At 38.0% G+C, this 15,527-nt stretch overlaps 1 protein-coding gene across 5 annotated transcripts in view; it reads right to left on the bottom strand.

Moving 5' to 3' along the window:
• Positions 1–15,527, bottom strand: part of MOSPD1 (motile sperm domain containing 1) — a 73,947-nt gene that overhangs the window by 34,000 nt on the left and 24,420 nt on the right. For all 5 annotated transcript variants that reach the window (XR_004966945.1, XR_004966946.1, XR_004966944.1 and 2 more), the window contains exons 2-5: positions 14,130–14,381; positions 13,945–14,020; positions 11,959–12,176; positions 1,393–1,554 (exon numbers count right to left, since the gene is read on the bottom strand). Coding sequence is in view for 2 of the 5 variants with exons in the window: in XM_036305090.1 (XP_036160983.1) it covers positions 1,393–1,554; positions 11,959–12,176; positions 13,945–14,020; positions 14,130–14,283 (610 nt within the window). In the remaining 3 variants the exon portion in view is untranslated. The remainder of the gene's footprint in view (positions 1–1,392; positions 1,555–11,958; positions 12,177–13,944; positions 14,021–14,129; positions 14,382–15,527) is intronic.

Raw genomic sequence — 15,527 nt, 5'->3', positions numbered from 1 at the left:
CTGCTCCTGTGGGGTCCCTCGACCTCGCCTGTGCCCTCTTGCAATCTGGGCTGAGGGATCCCCTGAGTGCACAAATTTCATGCACCAGGCCTCTAGTGATGTTATAAATATACAAATGTCCTTTGGCAGTAAAAAGGTTCCCTACTCCTGGACTATGGGGAAACATTGAAGGTTTTTGAGCAGGGAGTGGTGGTAGTGAAACAAAAACAGAATGGAAAGCAATGTGACAACAATATAATAGATGTGGGGTTTTTTTTGGGGGGGGGTGAATAATGGGAAAAGACAGAAATAGGAAGGGGCACAGTCAGAAGATAGGGAGACAATTTAGAAAACAATTTTTAAATTAGAAAGAGAAGGCACCAGCCCAGCTAGTGTGGCTCAGTGATTGAGCATCAACTCAGGAACCAAGAAGTCACCAGTTCAATTCCCAGTCAGGGGACATGCCCAGGTTGTGGGCTTGATCCCCAGTAGGGGCCGTGCAGGAGGCAACAAATCAATGACTTCCTCTCTCATTGATGTGTCTATCTCTCTATCCCTCTTCCTTCCTCTCTCTCTAAAATGCAATAAAATTTTTTTTTTAAAATGAGAGTGTACCAAGGAATACTGAAAAGGGTTGGCATCTCAGAAGAGATGAGAGACAGAATCTTAATCCTTCACACATTAGACAGGTACTGAATAAATGTTCCGTTGAACTAATTACAAATTTTCAAATCAGGATGAGTGAAAGAATGACTTAACAGGAAAAAGGGGAACTGTTTTAAAGAGAAAGGTTCATTGCCCAGCCTGCAGGGCTCAGTGGTTGAGCATCAATCTATGAACCAGGAGGTCACAGTTGGATTTCTGGTCAGGGCACATGCCTAGGTTGTGGGCTCAATCCCCACTGGGGGGCATACAGGAAGCAGCCAATCAATGATTCTCTCTCATCATTGATGTTTCTATCTCTCTCTCCCTCTCCCTTCCTCTCTCAAAGCAATAAAAATAAAGAGAAAGGTTCACAATATTAAACAAGGTTGCATTGTTCATCTCTATCATTGTGTATACTTTGTCTAAGTGTTCCATAGGATCAAGTCCTAGAAGTAGAAAAGCTGTATCATGGAATATATGCATTTTACACATGTTTTATACCATTGTAACTCAGTAAAAATAAAATAATCAAATAAATACAGTATCAGGTACTAAATAAATAAGCTAAAAAAAACTAAATGTGAGCCAAAAAATTAAATCTTAAAATGTACTTGGCCTCAACATGTTTTTAAAGCAATCTTTTATGTTTTGCTAAAAAAAAATCAAACCAACACCACCACCGTCATCCAATATACATAAGACCATCACTACCACCTCCAAGCCATACATAGTGCCTACACATATGCCCCAAATCTTTAAAACACTTACCTAAGATGTAAGCAGCCACTAATTTTTGATTTACACTTAAGTGGAGGTAGAGAGGCACCAGCGATTCCACATCCCCCAGTGTAGGAAGCATCAGAGCTGCAATGCACACCACTGCCAGGAAGACAGTTAGTAAACTAGGTCCTGAGGAGACAGTTCTGTTTTCTGTATAAAAGACAAAAATCCTTGAGCTTGCTTCTATAAACAACTTAGACAAAAGTTTGTTCACATATACTGTCCACCATTCACCAGGATTCTGGTTTTGCCTAAATTCTCTGACTCTTTCCCCATCACTCCCATTCCATAGGGACCTATCTGCTGAACTTATCTGGAAGCCCATACTTCTCTGAGTCATAGGGTGGAATGTTGTAACAGCATTGTGAGGTAGTGAGTTCCTATTGAAAGGCTACCATCCTTCCGCACACTCTCCTCACTGTAATCAGTAGAACACGTTCAAGCATGTATCAGCTGTGTATGTTTATAAATTATATGCACAAATACTGTCCTATTATACTTAACATAAACCATACACATAAAATTTTTAAATAATGAGCTAAAAATAGACATTGAAATTCTGATGTTTTCTTCCTGTACCCTAATGGATTGCTTATGTGAACTTCTTTCTGAAACACACTGCACTAGAGCTCCACTACCTTCTAGAACTATCGTAGGTAGGTCTCCAGACATTTGGTCCTAATAACCACAGCATCCTGCAACTAATTTTGAAAATGTTAAGGCAGCAAAAAGGCACTATTTGAGTGTTTTAAAGCTACTTATGAAAACTCTTACCCTCTGCTCTACTCCCATTTACAGCAAAGAAGAAAGCAGCAGAAACAATATTTGGCAAATATTATGCTAAGTGAAACAAACCAGTCACAGGACAAATACTGCAAAATTCCACTTATACATAAAAAATTCCACTTATATGAAGTGTCTAAAATAGTCAAAGTCATAGAAGCAGAGAGTAGAATGGTGGTCGCTAGGGGTTGGGGGTGTTTGAGATGGGAGTTACTAATCAGAGGACATAAAGTGTCAATTATGTAAGATGAGTATGGACTAGAGATCTGCTGTACAACATTGTACCTATAGTCAACAATAGTGTTTTGTAGACTGAAATATTTGTGAACAGGGTAGATCTCATGTTAAGTATTCTTACCACGACAAAATAAAATTTATAAAGCATTTATTATCGGCCTTACTATTCTACAGTTCTGGTGTATGTGTACAATATCTATACGTATATTTTTAAGAAACCCATTAAGAGAATTTTCTGTTATTTGGCTTTTCCCACTACCCTTTCTTTCATTAAAAGGAATAGCCAACAACAACATAATCTTTGTCTTTCATTAATGAAATAATCCTGCTCATTTTATTATTAAATGCAGCTTTTCTAAATTATTAATACTTTAGCTTTTGTGCAAAGTTTCATGGAGCATCGCCAAAACCAGGTAAATGAAAACAAATTCAAATTTTATAGTGATTATTGTTTGAGGTGAAACAATAGCATTAATACCTAAAAACTTGCCCATGAACATAGACATAAGGGTAGTGAAGGCCTAGAGCCTGGAGCGGGACAGGAATCGAATGATGGGGGAATAGGGGGATAAAGAGGGGGATATTTGATGGGGTAAATACTTCAAAACAAGTCTTGTTTTCATTAATAAATGAAGTACCTTTACATTTATATTTGTTGCAAAGATATGTTTCCAAGGAAAACACTGACAATTACACTGCTCACTGCAAACCTACAATCGAGATAATTTCAAGTAATTTTTAGTATTTAGAGAAATTTTAAAAAATATTTGCATAAATGGTTGAAGTTTTTCAAAATGGAAATAGCTCTTTTTTTTAAATCCTCACCTGAAGACATACAGAGAGAGAGAGAGAGAGAGATCAGTTGCCTTCCCTAAGTGCCCCATTGGGGATGGAACCCGCAACCCAGGTATGTGCCCCAACCAGGAATCAAACTGGCAAACTTTTGGTGCACGGGATGATGCTTAATCAACTGAGCCACTCCACTGGGCAGGAAATCGCTCTTTTTATGATTGTTGTAAAAATTTTATAGAGATACAGAAATCATAAAATTCCTATGTAATCTCATCTTCCTGGAAATAACACTATGTAAAGCTTGCTACAGATCCTTTTGGATTTTATTAATGCCCATATAAACATGTAAAATAATTTTTTACATAAATGAGACTATAACACACTGTTATAATATTATAATATACTATAATATACTGTTCTATACCTGTTTTTTCTCACTTCAGAATATATTTGAACCCTTAGGAATATATTTGAACCTCTTTCCATGTTAATATACAACCATCTATCATTCTATTAGAACCTTATATATACCTGCCTGGCATCCCATCTCACAAACATTTATAATTTAATCAATCCCCAACTGATAGACATGTAAAAGTATGCTTTGTGGGTTCCCCTTAGTTAAATTTCTACTAAATGAATATATACAAGATTATATTTATGTGCATACACAAGTCCTAGAGAGTAACATGGAACATTTATATCAGCATATTTGTTAAGTGTATGGTATTATAAGGATTGCTTCCTTTTTAAAATTTAGTGCCATATGTTTTTATACAATAAACTTGATAAACAAATCTCATTTTTACTGCTTTACAATACATTTAAAAATCCAAATCTTTCATAAGCATAGCCTTTGACCATTTTCCAGCTAGCTCAGCGCCTCACAACATTGTTGTATTGATAACATGTCTAATAAACACTTTCCAAGCTAAAGACATGAAAAAATAATACCACTTCAAAACCTCTCCAGAAACAATCTCAATTTGTTTCAAAATTTTAGTTCAATCCTCGCCAGTTTGGCTCAGTGGATAGAGCATTGACTTGCAGACTGAAGGGTCCCAGGTTTGATTCCCGTCAAGGGCACATGCCTGGGCTGTGGGCTCAATCTCCAGTTTGAGGCGTGCAGGAGGCAGTCGATCAATGATTCTCTCTCGTCATTGATGTTTCTATCTCTCTCTCCCTCACCCTTCCTCTCTGAAATCAATAAAATATATAAAAAATTTTAGTTCAGAGAAACTTAATGATAAACCTGAGAATCTTATATACTGGAAACTACACATAATTCACTATAGTTGTGTGCCAAATCTGATGTTTTGGTCAACTACAGACTGCATATACAACTGTAGTTCCATAAGATTATAATGGAACTGAAAAATTCTTATCACCTAGTGATGTTGTAGCCATCACAGTGTCATAGCATAACACATTACTCACATGTTTTTGGTGCTACTGGTATGAACAAACCTACTGAGCTACCATTTGTATAAAAGTACAGCACATATAATTATGTACAGCACATAATTATTGATAATGATAATAAAAGATGATGTTACTGGCTTCTGTATTTACTATATTACATATACTTTTGTATCATTATTTTATAGTATACTCTTTCTACTTCTAGAGTTTGCTGTAAAACAGTATGCCATGTTATGCAGGAAACAGCAGCCTCACAGGTCTTATGTTTTCCATGTCTCTTGATTGTATCATGCTCTCTTGTGCTTGATTTAATCTTGTGTTGTTTTGTGCATTAACATGCTACACAGGTTTGTAGCCTAGAAGCAATAGGTTATACCTTATAGCCTAGGTGTGTAGTAGACTATACTATGTAGGTTTGTGTAAGTGCACTCTATGATGTTTGAATAACAAAACTGTCTAATGAGCCCTGACTGGTTTGGCTCAGTGGATAGAGCGTCACCCTGTGGACTGAAGGGTCCCGGGTTCGATTCTGGTCAAGGGCATGTACCTTGGTTGCGGGCACATCCCCAGTGGGGGGTGTGCAGGAGGCAGCTGATCGATGTTTCTCTCTCATCGATATTTCTAACTCTCTATCCCTCTCCCTTCCTCTCTGTAAAAAATCAATAAAATATATTTTTAAAAAACTGTCTAATGACACATTTCTCAGAATGTATCCCAGTGATTGACACATGACTGTAATAAAAAAATAAACAGAAGTTTAAAATATCACTTTGTCAATACAGACTAAATCAATCACCATTGCACTCTATTAAAGAAGAAAACTTTATTCAATTCCATATTAGAAACATTAGAAACATATCACCCTTGCTCTAGAGTGTCCATAGCAGTGGAAACCTTATAAGACAAAGAAAGCCAACCCAACAGACCCTACCAAATAAGAAGTTCAGTGAAGCTATAGTCAGCCACAGATTCAACAAACCATTGATTTGCAGTTGGAGGATACAGAACCCATGGATACAAAGGGCCGAATAAGACACTTGAGCAACTGCTGATTTTAGTATTGGGGGGTGGGGCGGTTCTGGAGCCAGTCATCCTCAGGTACCAAAGGACAATTGTACTCTGTGCTGAGAACATAATGGTACACCAGACAAATAAGAGGCCTGCTTTCACTGAGCTTTCTGACATGGATTTTTCTTTTTTTCAAAACAGAGATCACATGTTATTCCAGTATCACCTAATTTTATTTATTTACCTACTCCAATTTTACAATTAGAAGAATACTATATTTCAGATACCAAAGATTCGTTATAAAAATAAAGTAAGAATAAAATGCTCAATTATACTACACATTATAATTATTTAGCCTTTCAGGATAATTTTTCACCTAAATTTTCATGCACTTAAAAATAAAAGAGGATAGAGAAACCAAGATGGCGGCATAGGTAAACAACTGAAATTGCTGCCTCGCACACGCACTTCAAAAATACAACTAAAAGATAAAACGGACATCATCCAGAACCACAGGAAGGCTGGCTGAGTGGAAATTCTACAACTAGAAGGAAAGAGAAAAGCACACTGAGACTCAGAGGAGGTGCGGAAGTAAAGTGCAGAGCTGGGCCTCATCCGGGCACCTCCAAATCCCAAACAAAGAAGAGGAATCTGCAGATCTCTCCCTAGTTCCTGCTGGGTAGCCTCAGGAAAAGGCTAAATTAGCACCTCCTTAGAAATCCAAGAGCCAGTGTACCCAGTGGTCAGAGTGGGACCATCCAGATTACAACTCCTCAGATCCATAAGGGACACACTCAGGGGGCAGACTCAGTGAGCACCAAAGCCCCACTGAAGCAAGTCTTGCCCCATAAGGGTATCTCCAGCACAGAAGTTCTCCCACCATAGACACAGCTTATTCTCACAGCCAACTGGCCTGTTGGTCAATTCCTCCCAGTGATACCAACTACAATCAAGGCTTAACTACAACAAGACTGTGCACACAGCCCACAAAGGGGTGCACCAAGAGTGTCCACCTCAAGTAATTGGGGAGGCTGTGCCACTGGGCCCCATAGGACACCTAGCACAGAAAGCCACCCTATCAACACAGGGAAGCATAAAAAATGCGGAGACAAAGAAACGGGTCACAAATGACAGAAATGGAGGAAAGCAAACTACTGGATATAGAGTTCAAAACCACACTTATAAGGTTTTTCAAGAATTTTCTAGAAACTGCTGATAAATTTAGTGAGACACTCCATAAATCTAATGAGATCCTTGAGGATATGAAAAGGACTAACTGGAAATTAAGCATACACTGACTGAAATAAAGAATATTATACATAGATCCAACAGCAGACTAGAGGATCAAAAGAATCAAGTCAAAGATCTGAAATACGAAGAAGTAAAAAGCACCCAACCAGAAAAGCAAAAAGAAAAAAGAATCCAAAAATATGAAGATAGTATAAGGAGCCTCTGGGACAACTTCAAGCGAACCAACATCTGAATTATAGGGGTGCCAGAAGAAGAGAGAGAGCAAGATATTGAAAACCTATTTGAAGAAATAATGACAGAAAACTTCCCCTACCTGGTGAAAGAAATAGACTTACAAGTCCAGGAAGTGCAGAGAACCCCAAACAAAAGGAATCCAAAGAGGACCACACCAAGACACATCATAATTAAAATGCCAAGAGCAAAAGACAAAGAGAGAATCTTAAAAGCAGCAAGAGAAAAACAGTCAGTTACCTACAAGGGAGTACCCATACAACTGTCAGCTGATTTCTCAACAGAAACTATGCAGGCCAGAAGGGAGTGGCAAGACATATTCAAAGTGATGAATACCAAGAACCTACAACCAAGATTACTTTACCCAGCAAAGCTATCATTCAGAATTGAAGGTCAGATAAAGAGCTTCACAGATAAGAAAAAGCTAAAGGAGTTCATCACCACCAAACCAGTATTATATGAAATGCTGAAAGGTATTCTTTAAGAAGAGGAAAAAGAAGAGAAAGGTAAAGATACAAATTATGAACAACAAATACACATCTATTAAGTGAATCTAAAAATCACGTGAATAAAAAATCTGATGAACACAATTAACTAGTGAATATAATAGAATCAGGGGCATAGAAAGGGAATGGACTGACAATTCTTGCGGGGAAAGAGGTGTGGGGGGAGTGGGAAGAGACTGGACAAAAATCGTACACCTATGGATGAGGACAGTGGGGGGGGAGTGAGGGCGGAGGGTGGGGTGGGAACTGGGTGGAGGGGAGTTATGGGGGGAAAAAAGAGGAACAACTGTAATAATATGAACAATAAAGATTTAATTTAAAAAATAAAATAAAAAATAAAAGAGGATAGCCCTAGCTGGTTTGGCTCAGTTGATAGAGCATCAGCCTGCGAACTGAAGGGTCCCGGGTTCGATTCCGGTCAAGGGCACATACCCAGGTTGTGGGCTCAATCCCCATTAGGGGGCATTCAGGAGGCAGCTGATCAAGGATTCTCTCTCATTATTGGAGGACGAAACCAAGATGGCGGTATAGGTTAACGCCGGAGATTGCTGCTTCGAACAACCACTTCAAAAAACAACTAAACGACGTAACGGATATCACCCAGAACCACAGGAAGGCTGGCTGAGTGGAAATTCTCCAACTAGGAGGAAAGAGAATATCATACCCAGACTCAGAGGAGGCGCAGTGCTGAAGTGAAATACTGAGGTGCGGAGTGCGAGCGGAGCGGGCTGGCGGCGAGGACGCGGTTGTTGTTTTCAATCGGGAGGGAGTCTCAGAGTCTGAGCTCCAGATCCGGGCGAGTCTCTAGGGACCCAGACTCAAAAGGGAGAAGCGGGACTGTCTGGCTTCGGTCGGAACTCGAAGGCAGCTTTCTCTCCGAGGTTTGCAGCAGTTGCTGGGACTCTGTGAGGCAGAGCCCCTAGGGACGGAACTGAAAGCAGCCATAACTGCTCGCTCCAGCCCGCCCTGTAGATCCCCGGGGACCCGCCCCCACCCAAGCCCTGCACAGAGCCATTTGCCGGATAGCCTCAGGCAAACGCTAGATTAGCACCGCCCTAGAGATCTAGCACAGAAGCTCTCCCACTGCAGACACAGCGGACTCTCATAGCCAGTTAGCCTGGAGGTCAAATCACCCCCGGTATTGCCGACAACAATCAAGGCTTAACTACAACAAGACTGCGCACAAAGACCACTAGGGGGTGCACCAAGAAAGCATAAAAAATGCAGAGACAAAGAAACAGGACAAAACTGTCAATGGAGGATATTGAGTTCAGAACCACACTTTTAAGGTCTCTTAAGAACTGTCTAGAAGCCACCGATAAATGTAGTGAGATCCTCAAGAAAACTAATGAGACCCTCGATGTTATATTGGGGAACCAACTAGAAATTAAGCATACACTGACTGAAATAACGAATACTATACAGACTCCCAACAGCAGACCAGAGGAGCGCAAGAATCAAGTCAATGATTTGAAATGCGAAGAAGCAAAAAACACCCAACCAGAAAAGCAAAATGAAAAAAGAATCCAAAAATACGAAGATAGTGTAAGGAGCCTCTGGGACAGTTTCAAGCGTACCAACATCAGAATTATAGGGGTGCCAGAAGATGAGAGAGAGCAAGATATTGAAAACCTATTTGAAGAAATAATGACAGAAAACTTCCCCTACCTGGTGAAAGAAATAGACTTACAGGTCCAGGAAGCACAGAGAACCCCAAACAAAAGGAATCCAAAGAGGACCACACCAAGACACATCATAATTAAAATGCCAAGAGCAAATGACAAAGAGAGACTCTAAAAGGAGCAAGAGAAAGAAACTCAGTTACCTACAAGGGAATACCCATACGACTGTCAGCTGATTTCTCAACAGAAACTTTGCAGGCCAGAAGGGAGTGGCAAGAAATATTCAAAGTGATGAATACCAAGAACCTACAACCAAGATTACTTTATCCAGCAAAGCTATCATTCAGAACTGAAGGTCAGATAAAGAGCTTCACAGAAAGGAAAAGCTAAAGGAGTTCATCACCACCAAACCAGTATTATATGAAATGCTGAAAGGTACCCTTTAAGAAGAGGAAGAAGAAGAAAAAGGTAAAGATACAAATTATGAACAACAAACATGCATCTATCAACAAGTGAATCTAAGAATCAAGTGAATAAATAATCTGGTGATCATAATAGAATCAGGGACATAGAAATGGAATGGACTGACTATTCTTGGGGGGGAGGGGGGTGTGGGGGGTGCAGGAGGAGACTGGACAAAAATCGTGCACCTATGGATGAGGACAGTGGGTGGGGAGTGAGGGCGGAGGGTGGGGCGGGAACTGGGAGGAGGGGAGTTATGGGGGAAAAAAGAGGAACAAATGTAATAATCTGAACAATAAAGATTTAATTAAAAAAATAAAAATAAAATAAAAATTGCTAAAAATAAAAAAAAGGATTCTCTCTCATTATTGATGTTTCTATCTCTCTCTCCCTCTCCCTTCCTCTCTGAAATCAATAAAAATATATTTAAAAATAAAAATAAAAGAGGATAAAATACAACTAAACTTTTAACTCTTATTCTTGGCTATTAAACTAGTCTATTAATTACAAATGAGCTCCAATGATCACTTTTTTAACCATTTGTATGCCATAAGCATCTACAGACACAAGCAGCAGACATTTTAAAATTAAATTCAAAATATAGTGGCAATTGATTTAAATTATGAATTTAACATAAAAAACAAATATTCATTTTATGGCCTTTCTTGTTCTAGAGAAGGCATTGTGAAAGGGGAATCTTGAATATCATAAATATTTATAAGTTGACTTAATATTAATATTGGGCGGGTGGTGGCTGAGCTGATGCCCAGGGTGGTCCCCTGGACAGGTGCCTCCTCCACGCCTCAGCCCACTCTGACCCGACAGTCGTGTGCGTGGGCACGGACCGTTCGGGCTGTGAGCTCTGCCTCGCGCGGGTGTGCACTGTGGGGCCTGCGGGCACAGTGAGGGGAGCCCCCTGCTCGCCATGGGGCCGGGCAGCTGGCGTGGGGCACAGGTTAGCAGCGTTGCTGGTCAGCCTGGCCCTCTGAGGACTCCTGCGTGTTTAACAGTGGACAGGCCACTGTACTGGGACCCCGGGCAGAGGGTGCCCCTGCCCAGGCCCCACCTGCTGCCTCCGTTTACCCTGGGAGAGGTGTGCTCCTTGCGCAGGTGCACTCAGCAGGTGAGGGTCCGCGTCGTCCGCGGTGACTCGTGTGTAAATAAAAGCGTTTTGGTAAAAAAAAAAAAAATATATATATATATATATATATTAATATTAATCTGAGGTCAAAGTGTCATTTGACAAAGGGTCTCTGTCAGCTTCAAAATAAGAAAAGCTGGTCCTGTCAGTCAATAACAGTTGCTGAGAAGAAATCAATCTACTAGCTACTACCCAGTCCCTAGTTTTGCTATCACCAGAAAATCTGGGCACTCCCTACACAGACAGAAGCCTTGCCTACAGTAAATCAAAGAGGCATTATTCCCTGTGTTATCAAAATAAACATGCTAAGATGAACAGACTGATAGGGAATCTATGAATTAATATAATGACAACTAGACTTTATGTGACAATTTCAAGGGCAGCTGCTATCACATTTATATATCACTATCAAAAAGTTCCCATGCTTTTCTATGGAAAATTTATCTACCTCCTCTTTTAATAGGGTTGGAGGGAGATAATGAGAAATTAAGAAGGAGAGGGACAGATATCCAAAGAGTTGAAGATGAGGATACTGTCAATGTTGAAATAATACATCATAACATGTCTATATATTTAAGCTGGAAGGAAATGAGGAATAGAGAGGGATTGAATCAATAGCTCACAGGGGATATTATAATCTACTTAGTTTAATTAACTTCAACTTTAATGACTTTTTTTTCCAAAAATAATATGAACAGTGCACCAAGCTTGGACTATTGCCAAACACAATCTCTCTCTCCTTCTTTGAACTAATCAAATGAGAAAGGATATAGAACAGTCACAGAAACAAAAGTATATAATTGCCAAATTGTGATAGCATTATAAAGTACAGTGCCTGCATTCTCAGGTTTTATAGATTTAAAGGTTATGGCAACATTTGCCTTCTCCTTACAGCATCCTTTAGTCCTCTCCTCTGAAAGTCCAGCTCTAGGCCTCGGCTCGATTTTAGGTACCTGATTTTTAGGTTCTGTTTCAAAAGTAGTTGATTAATTTTAAAGAAACAGATTATTTTTCTAGTAATTATTTTTAGCTCCCTAATTATTTTAAAGTTAGAAATGTGTAAGACCACAAAAGAGCTTTAAAAACCACCCAAAATTACCTGGTTGAAATGACTGCTCAAAAAATAAGCTATCACTTAATGGTTCCTTTATTCTTTTTTCCTCTTCTTCCTTTTGTTGCTCTTTTGCAGAAGGGAGAAGAGTGGCCACAACCTCTTTCCTTCCTAAAGCCTTCCTCTGGCTTTGTTCAGAAACTTGGAGACGGAATTTGTCCATTACTCCATAGTGACAGGATCGAACATCTTTATGACGAATCACACTGAAAACATTTAAAAATAACAAATGCTGTTTAGGTTTTGAGGGGGGTGGCTGTCAAACAGAATTCAGCAAGAGATTTCATACATTAAAATAATATTAACTGATTATAACCAAATATTCAAATACAGAGATTTGCTAATGATGCTTTAAAAAAAAATCACAGTATAACCCAAAAGGAAATGGGTGCTGCTGAAATATTTGATGAAAGCACATACTCTAAAACAGAGAATAAAAGTAAAATATGATGGGCAGCTCTAGCCGGTTTGGCTCAGTGGATAGAACATTGGCCTGCAAACTGAAAGGTACTGGGTTCAATTCAGGTCGAGGGCACATGCCCGGGTTGTGGGCTTTAAAAAAAAAATGATGGGCAAAGAAAACTCCTTTTGGCAATGACTTTTTCTGGATATCTGTATATATTAATATTTACTAAATAAGATATACTAAATTGTTTCTTCCTCCACAAAAGTGTCATAAATTTTCTATTGCCACTTGTTGTTCAAAAATATTAACACATTTTACAAACCTCACCCTAGACTTAAAATCTGAAATCCATGAATGCAGATAAAAATAAGCATTTGCATGAGTAATTCAGTCTGACCAATCCAACAGAAGGCTAACAATACACTTCTGTACCTCTCTGAAAAGAGTATAAAGCACTTCAATTTTTATGAGTTATCTGAAGTTCCATATATTTTACTTTGTTCTTTTTCTTTACTTTCTTCTTAATAGAGAACACAGAACAATTAGGTAAAGATAGCACATTTATTTGGCTAGAAACTACATTTCTTTGGAATAGTCCTTGCTTATTTTGTATTGAATGAAAATCAAAGGAAGTGTGCAAAAACACATTCTTAAAGATACATAATTTTAATGCTGTAAATCTATTAAAAAGAAAAGACTTCTGCTTCTCATTCTCCCAGAAAATTTAAACAAATACAGCTTACTGGGTGGCTTAAATTAACGGCTGGTCAATGGATCCATCTGGTCATCACCAGTTCTAAAGTGAAAATTAAGTATGAACAGCCTGAACAACCAGTCATTTATCTGGCACTCTAAGAAGAAATTATCTAGAAGAGCTCAGATAACCTTTTATAGATGAGTAGTTATGCACTTGCTTCCTGTTTGTATAGATTAACTTTAAAGCTTATTAGCTGAATCATTTTGGATGAACTTATATTACCATTATTCTGAGAGTGTAGTATTATTAGTTTCCCAAATTTCACTATAATAGCAAGATGTTCCAAAGAAAGTTAAATTTCTTATTATAGCTAGAGAAATTTAAAGGAATAAGTTAGAACTTTACCTTCATAAATGTCCATTATAACTAAAAGCACAACAATGAGGAAATGTTCACAGAAATATTAACACACATCAGTTATAATATAATTAAATATTATTAAGTATTTGTTTGACCTATTTAGAATCTATTAGCAACTTAACAAGAATTTTTTCTTTCTAATTCAACTTATTGGTGTGACACTGGTTAATAAAATTATATAGGTTTCAAGTATATAATTCTATAATACTTCAATTGTATATTGCATTGTGTGAGTATCACCCAAAGTCAAATTTTCTTCCATTACCATATATTTGACTCCCTTTACCCTTTACTACCTCTCCAAGAATTTTGATAGACTAAAACTTTCAGCAAAAATTCAAAGTATAATAAATGCCTATGTGGGAATAGCTTCAAGAAAAAACCTTTTCAAGTTAAACATATAAATATTAACACATTTAAAACATGTTACCAGGAAGTGATTGGGACTTACATATCCACACAACACTGAGGCTTTACTGCACCTGCAGCATCAACGACAACATACTTATTTGGAGTAGTACACAAAACTGAAAGAAAAAGTCACAATGACCATTAGTGTTTTTAAAAAATTAGTTTCTACAAGTAAAAAATTAGTAGGGACTAGTTTAATCCATCAAATAGACCTAGGAGACTCACCTTTGAACTTTAAGGCAAACTCATAGGGGTTATATAAAGTCAACACTTGCTTATGTGTTGACTGGTCATCTGCATAAAATATTAGCTCCGTGGGAAACACAAAAACAGGAAGATTTCCTTCCACTAAATCTTGCTGTTTTTTTTGTTGATGCATTGGCACTGAATCCCCCTTGCTGCAGCTTTTTTCACAGTCTCAAATCTATTTTGGACTTTCCTTAAAGTCAGTTAAAAATTCCAAAGCATTTTGGCAATCTAGAAAGAGAAGAGAGAAAGAAAACTGAATGATACCTGTTTTCATTTGTTGTCCCACCATGAAAAAGCATGTTTAGCATGCATTAAAATAGACCCCCAAATCATTTAAACAAGCCTTTTGACTTTTCCTCTAGGCTTACTTATACAGCTTTTAGCTAACTAAGCAAAGAAATTTATACATATTCCTTTCACATTCAAGGTTTCAACCTACAATAAATAACATTAATACCTGAATGAGGGAATAAAGGCTTTGTACCTCAATTTAATCACCCCCTTTCAAAGAGATATCAAAAAGACCACTCTTTTAAACCTCAGATTTTTAAATAAAGTAGAATAAAGTAAGTATTCCCTCTACCAACTTTATGTGAGCCAATCAAAAGTCTTAAAAACTAAAAAATACATAGAACAAAAAAAAATATAGGACAAAGTAAGTTTCCATGGTTTATGGAAGAAAAACATGAGAATCACTTTCACACTCATCTCAACAATACTATAGTGCCTTCAGGAAGCATGGATGGCAGAGTTATTTTCATCTTTTTTTCTACCGAAACCCAAGATAAGCAAAAATGTCTGGAAGGGAAGTCGAATATCCAAACTGTCCATGGAGTTTTCTATGAAATTTCAAAGTCAGTAAGTAGGTCTTGGTATGTGAGTGGCACTATGCCTCCCCCACCCCTCCACATCAAGTGCACAAACTTCATAAGAGCTATTTTCTTCTTCCAACTTTAAAGACCTTTCTGGATTCCTTCGGGGGTTGTTGAATATGTTCCAGACAGTTGTAACTGGCAGAAGTCTGACTGATAAGTGCAATGTTTACGATTTGTTACCTAATCTAATTTTAAGCAACATTACTTAGCTAGTACCCTGTGTGACTTTTTCAAATGCAAAAGCTAAAACATACAATCACAGAAAATACCTGATTTTCACCCTGTAGATGACTCATTTAAAATAAGTCATAAGCATTTAATAGTTTGCTTTCAAGTTCTCATATATTCAAAGTAAATATAACAAATGATTAATTTTTTGTTGTTTTACCGGCTATTAGAGTACACGTGCTGTGATTCTGATTTAAACCTTTCCCACTTTTATCAAATAGGATACTGTATAGTCATGCATGCAAATTTTTATCCTTTTCTTTCATCTAAA

Source organism: Myotis myotis, unplaced genomic scaffold (assembly GCF_014108235.1).
Source record: "Myotis myotis isolate mMyoMyo1 unplaced genomic scaffold, mMyoMyo1.p scaffold_m19_p_4, whole genome shotgun sequence".
Classification (NCBI taxonomy): domain Eukaryota; kingdom Metazoa; phylum Chordata; class Mammalia; order Chiroptera; family Vespertilionidae; genus Myotis; species Myotis myotis.
Note: the sequence above shows the minus strand (reverse complement) of the source record. Positions and strands in the feature narration are given on the sequence as shown.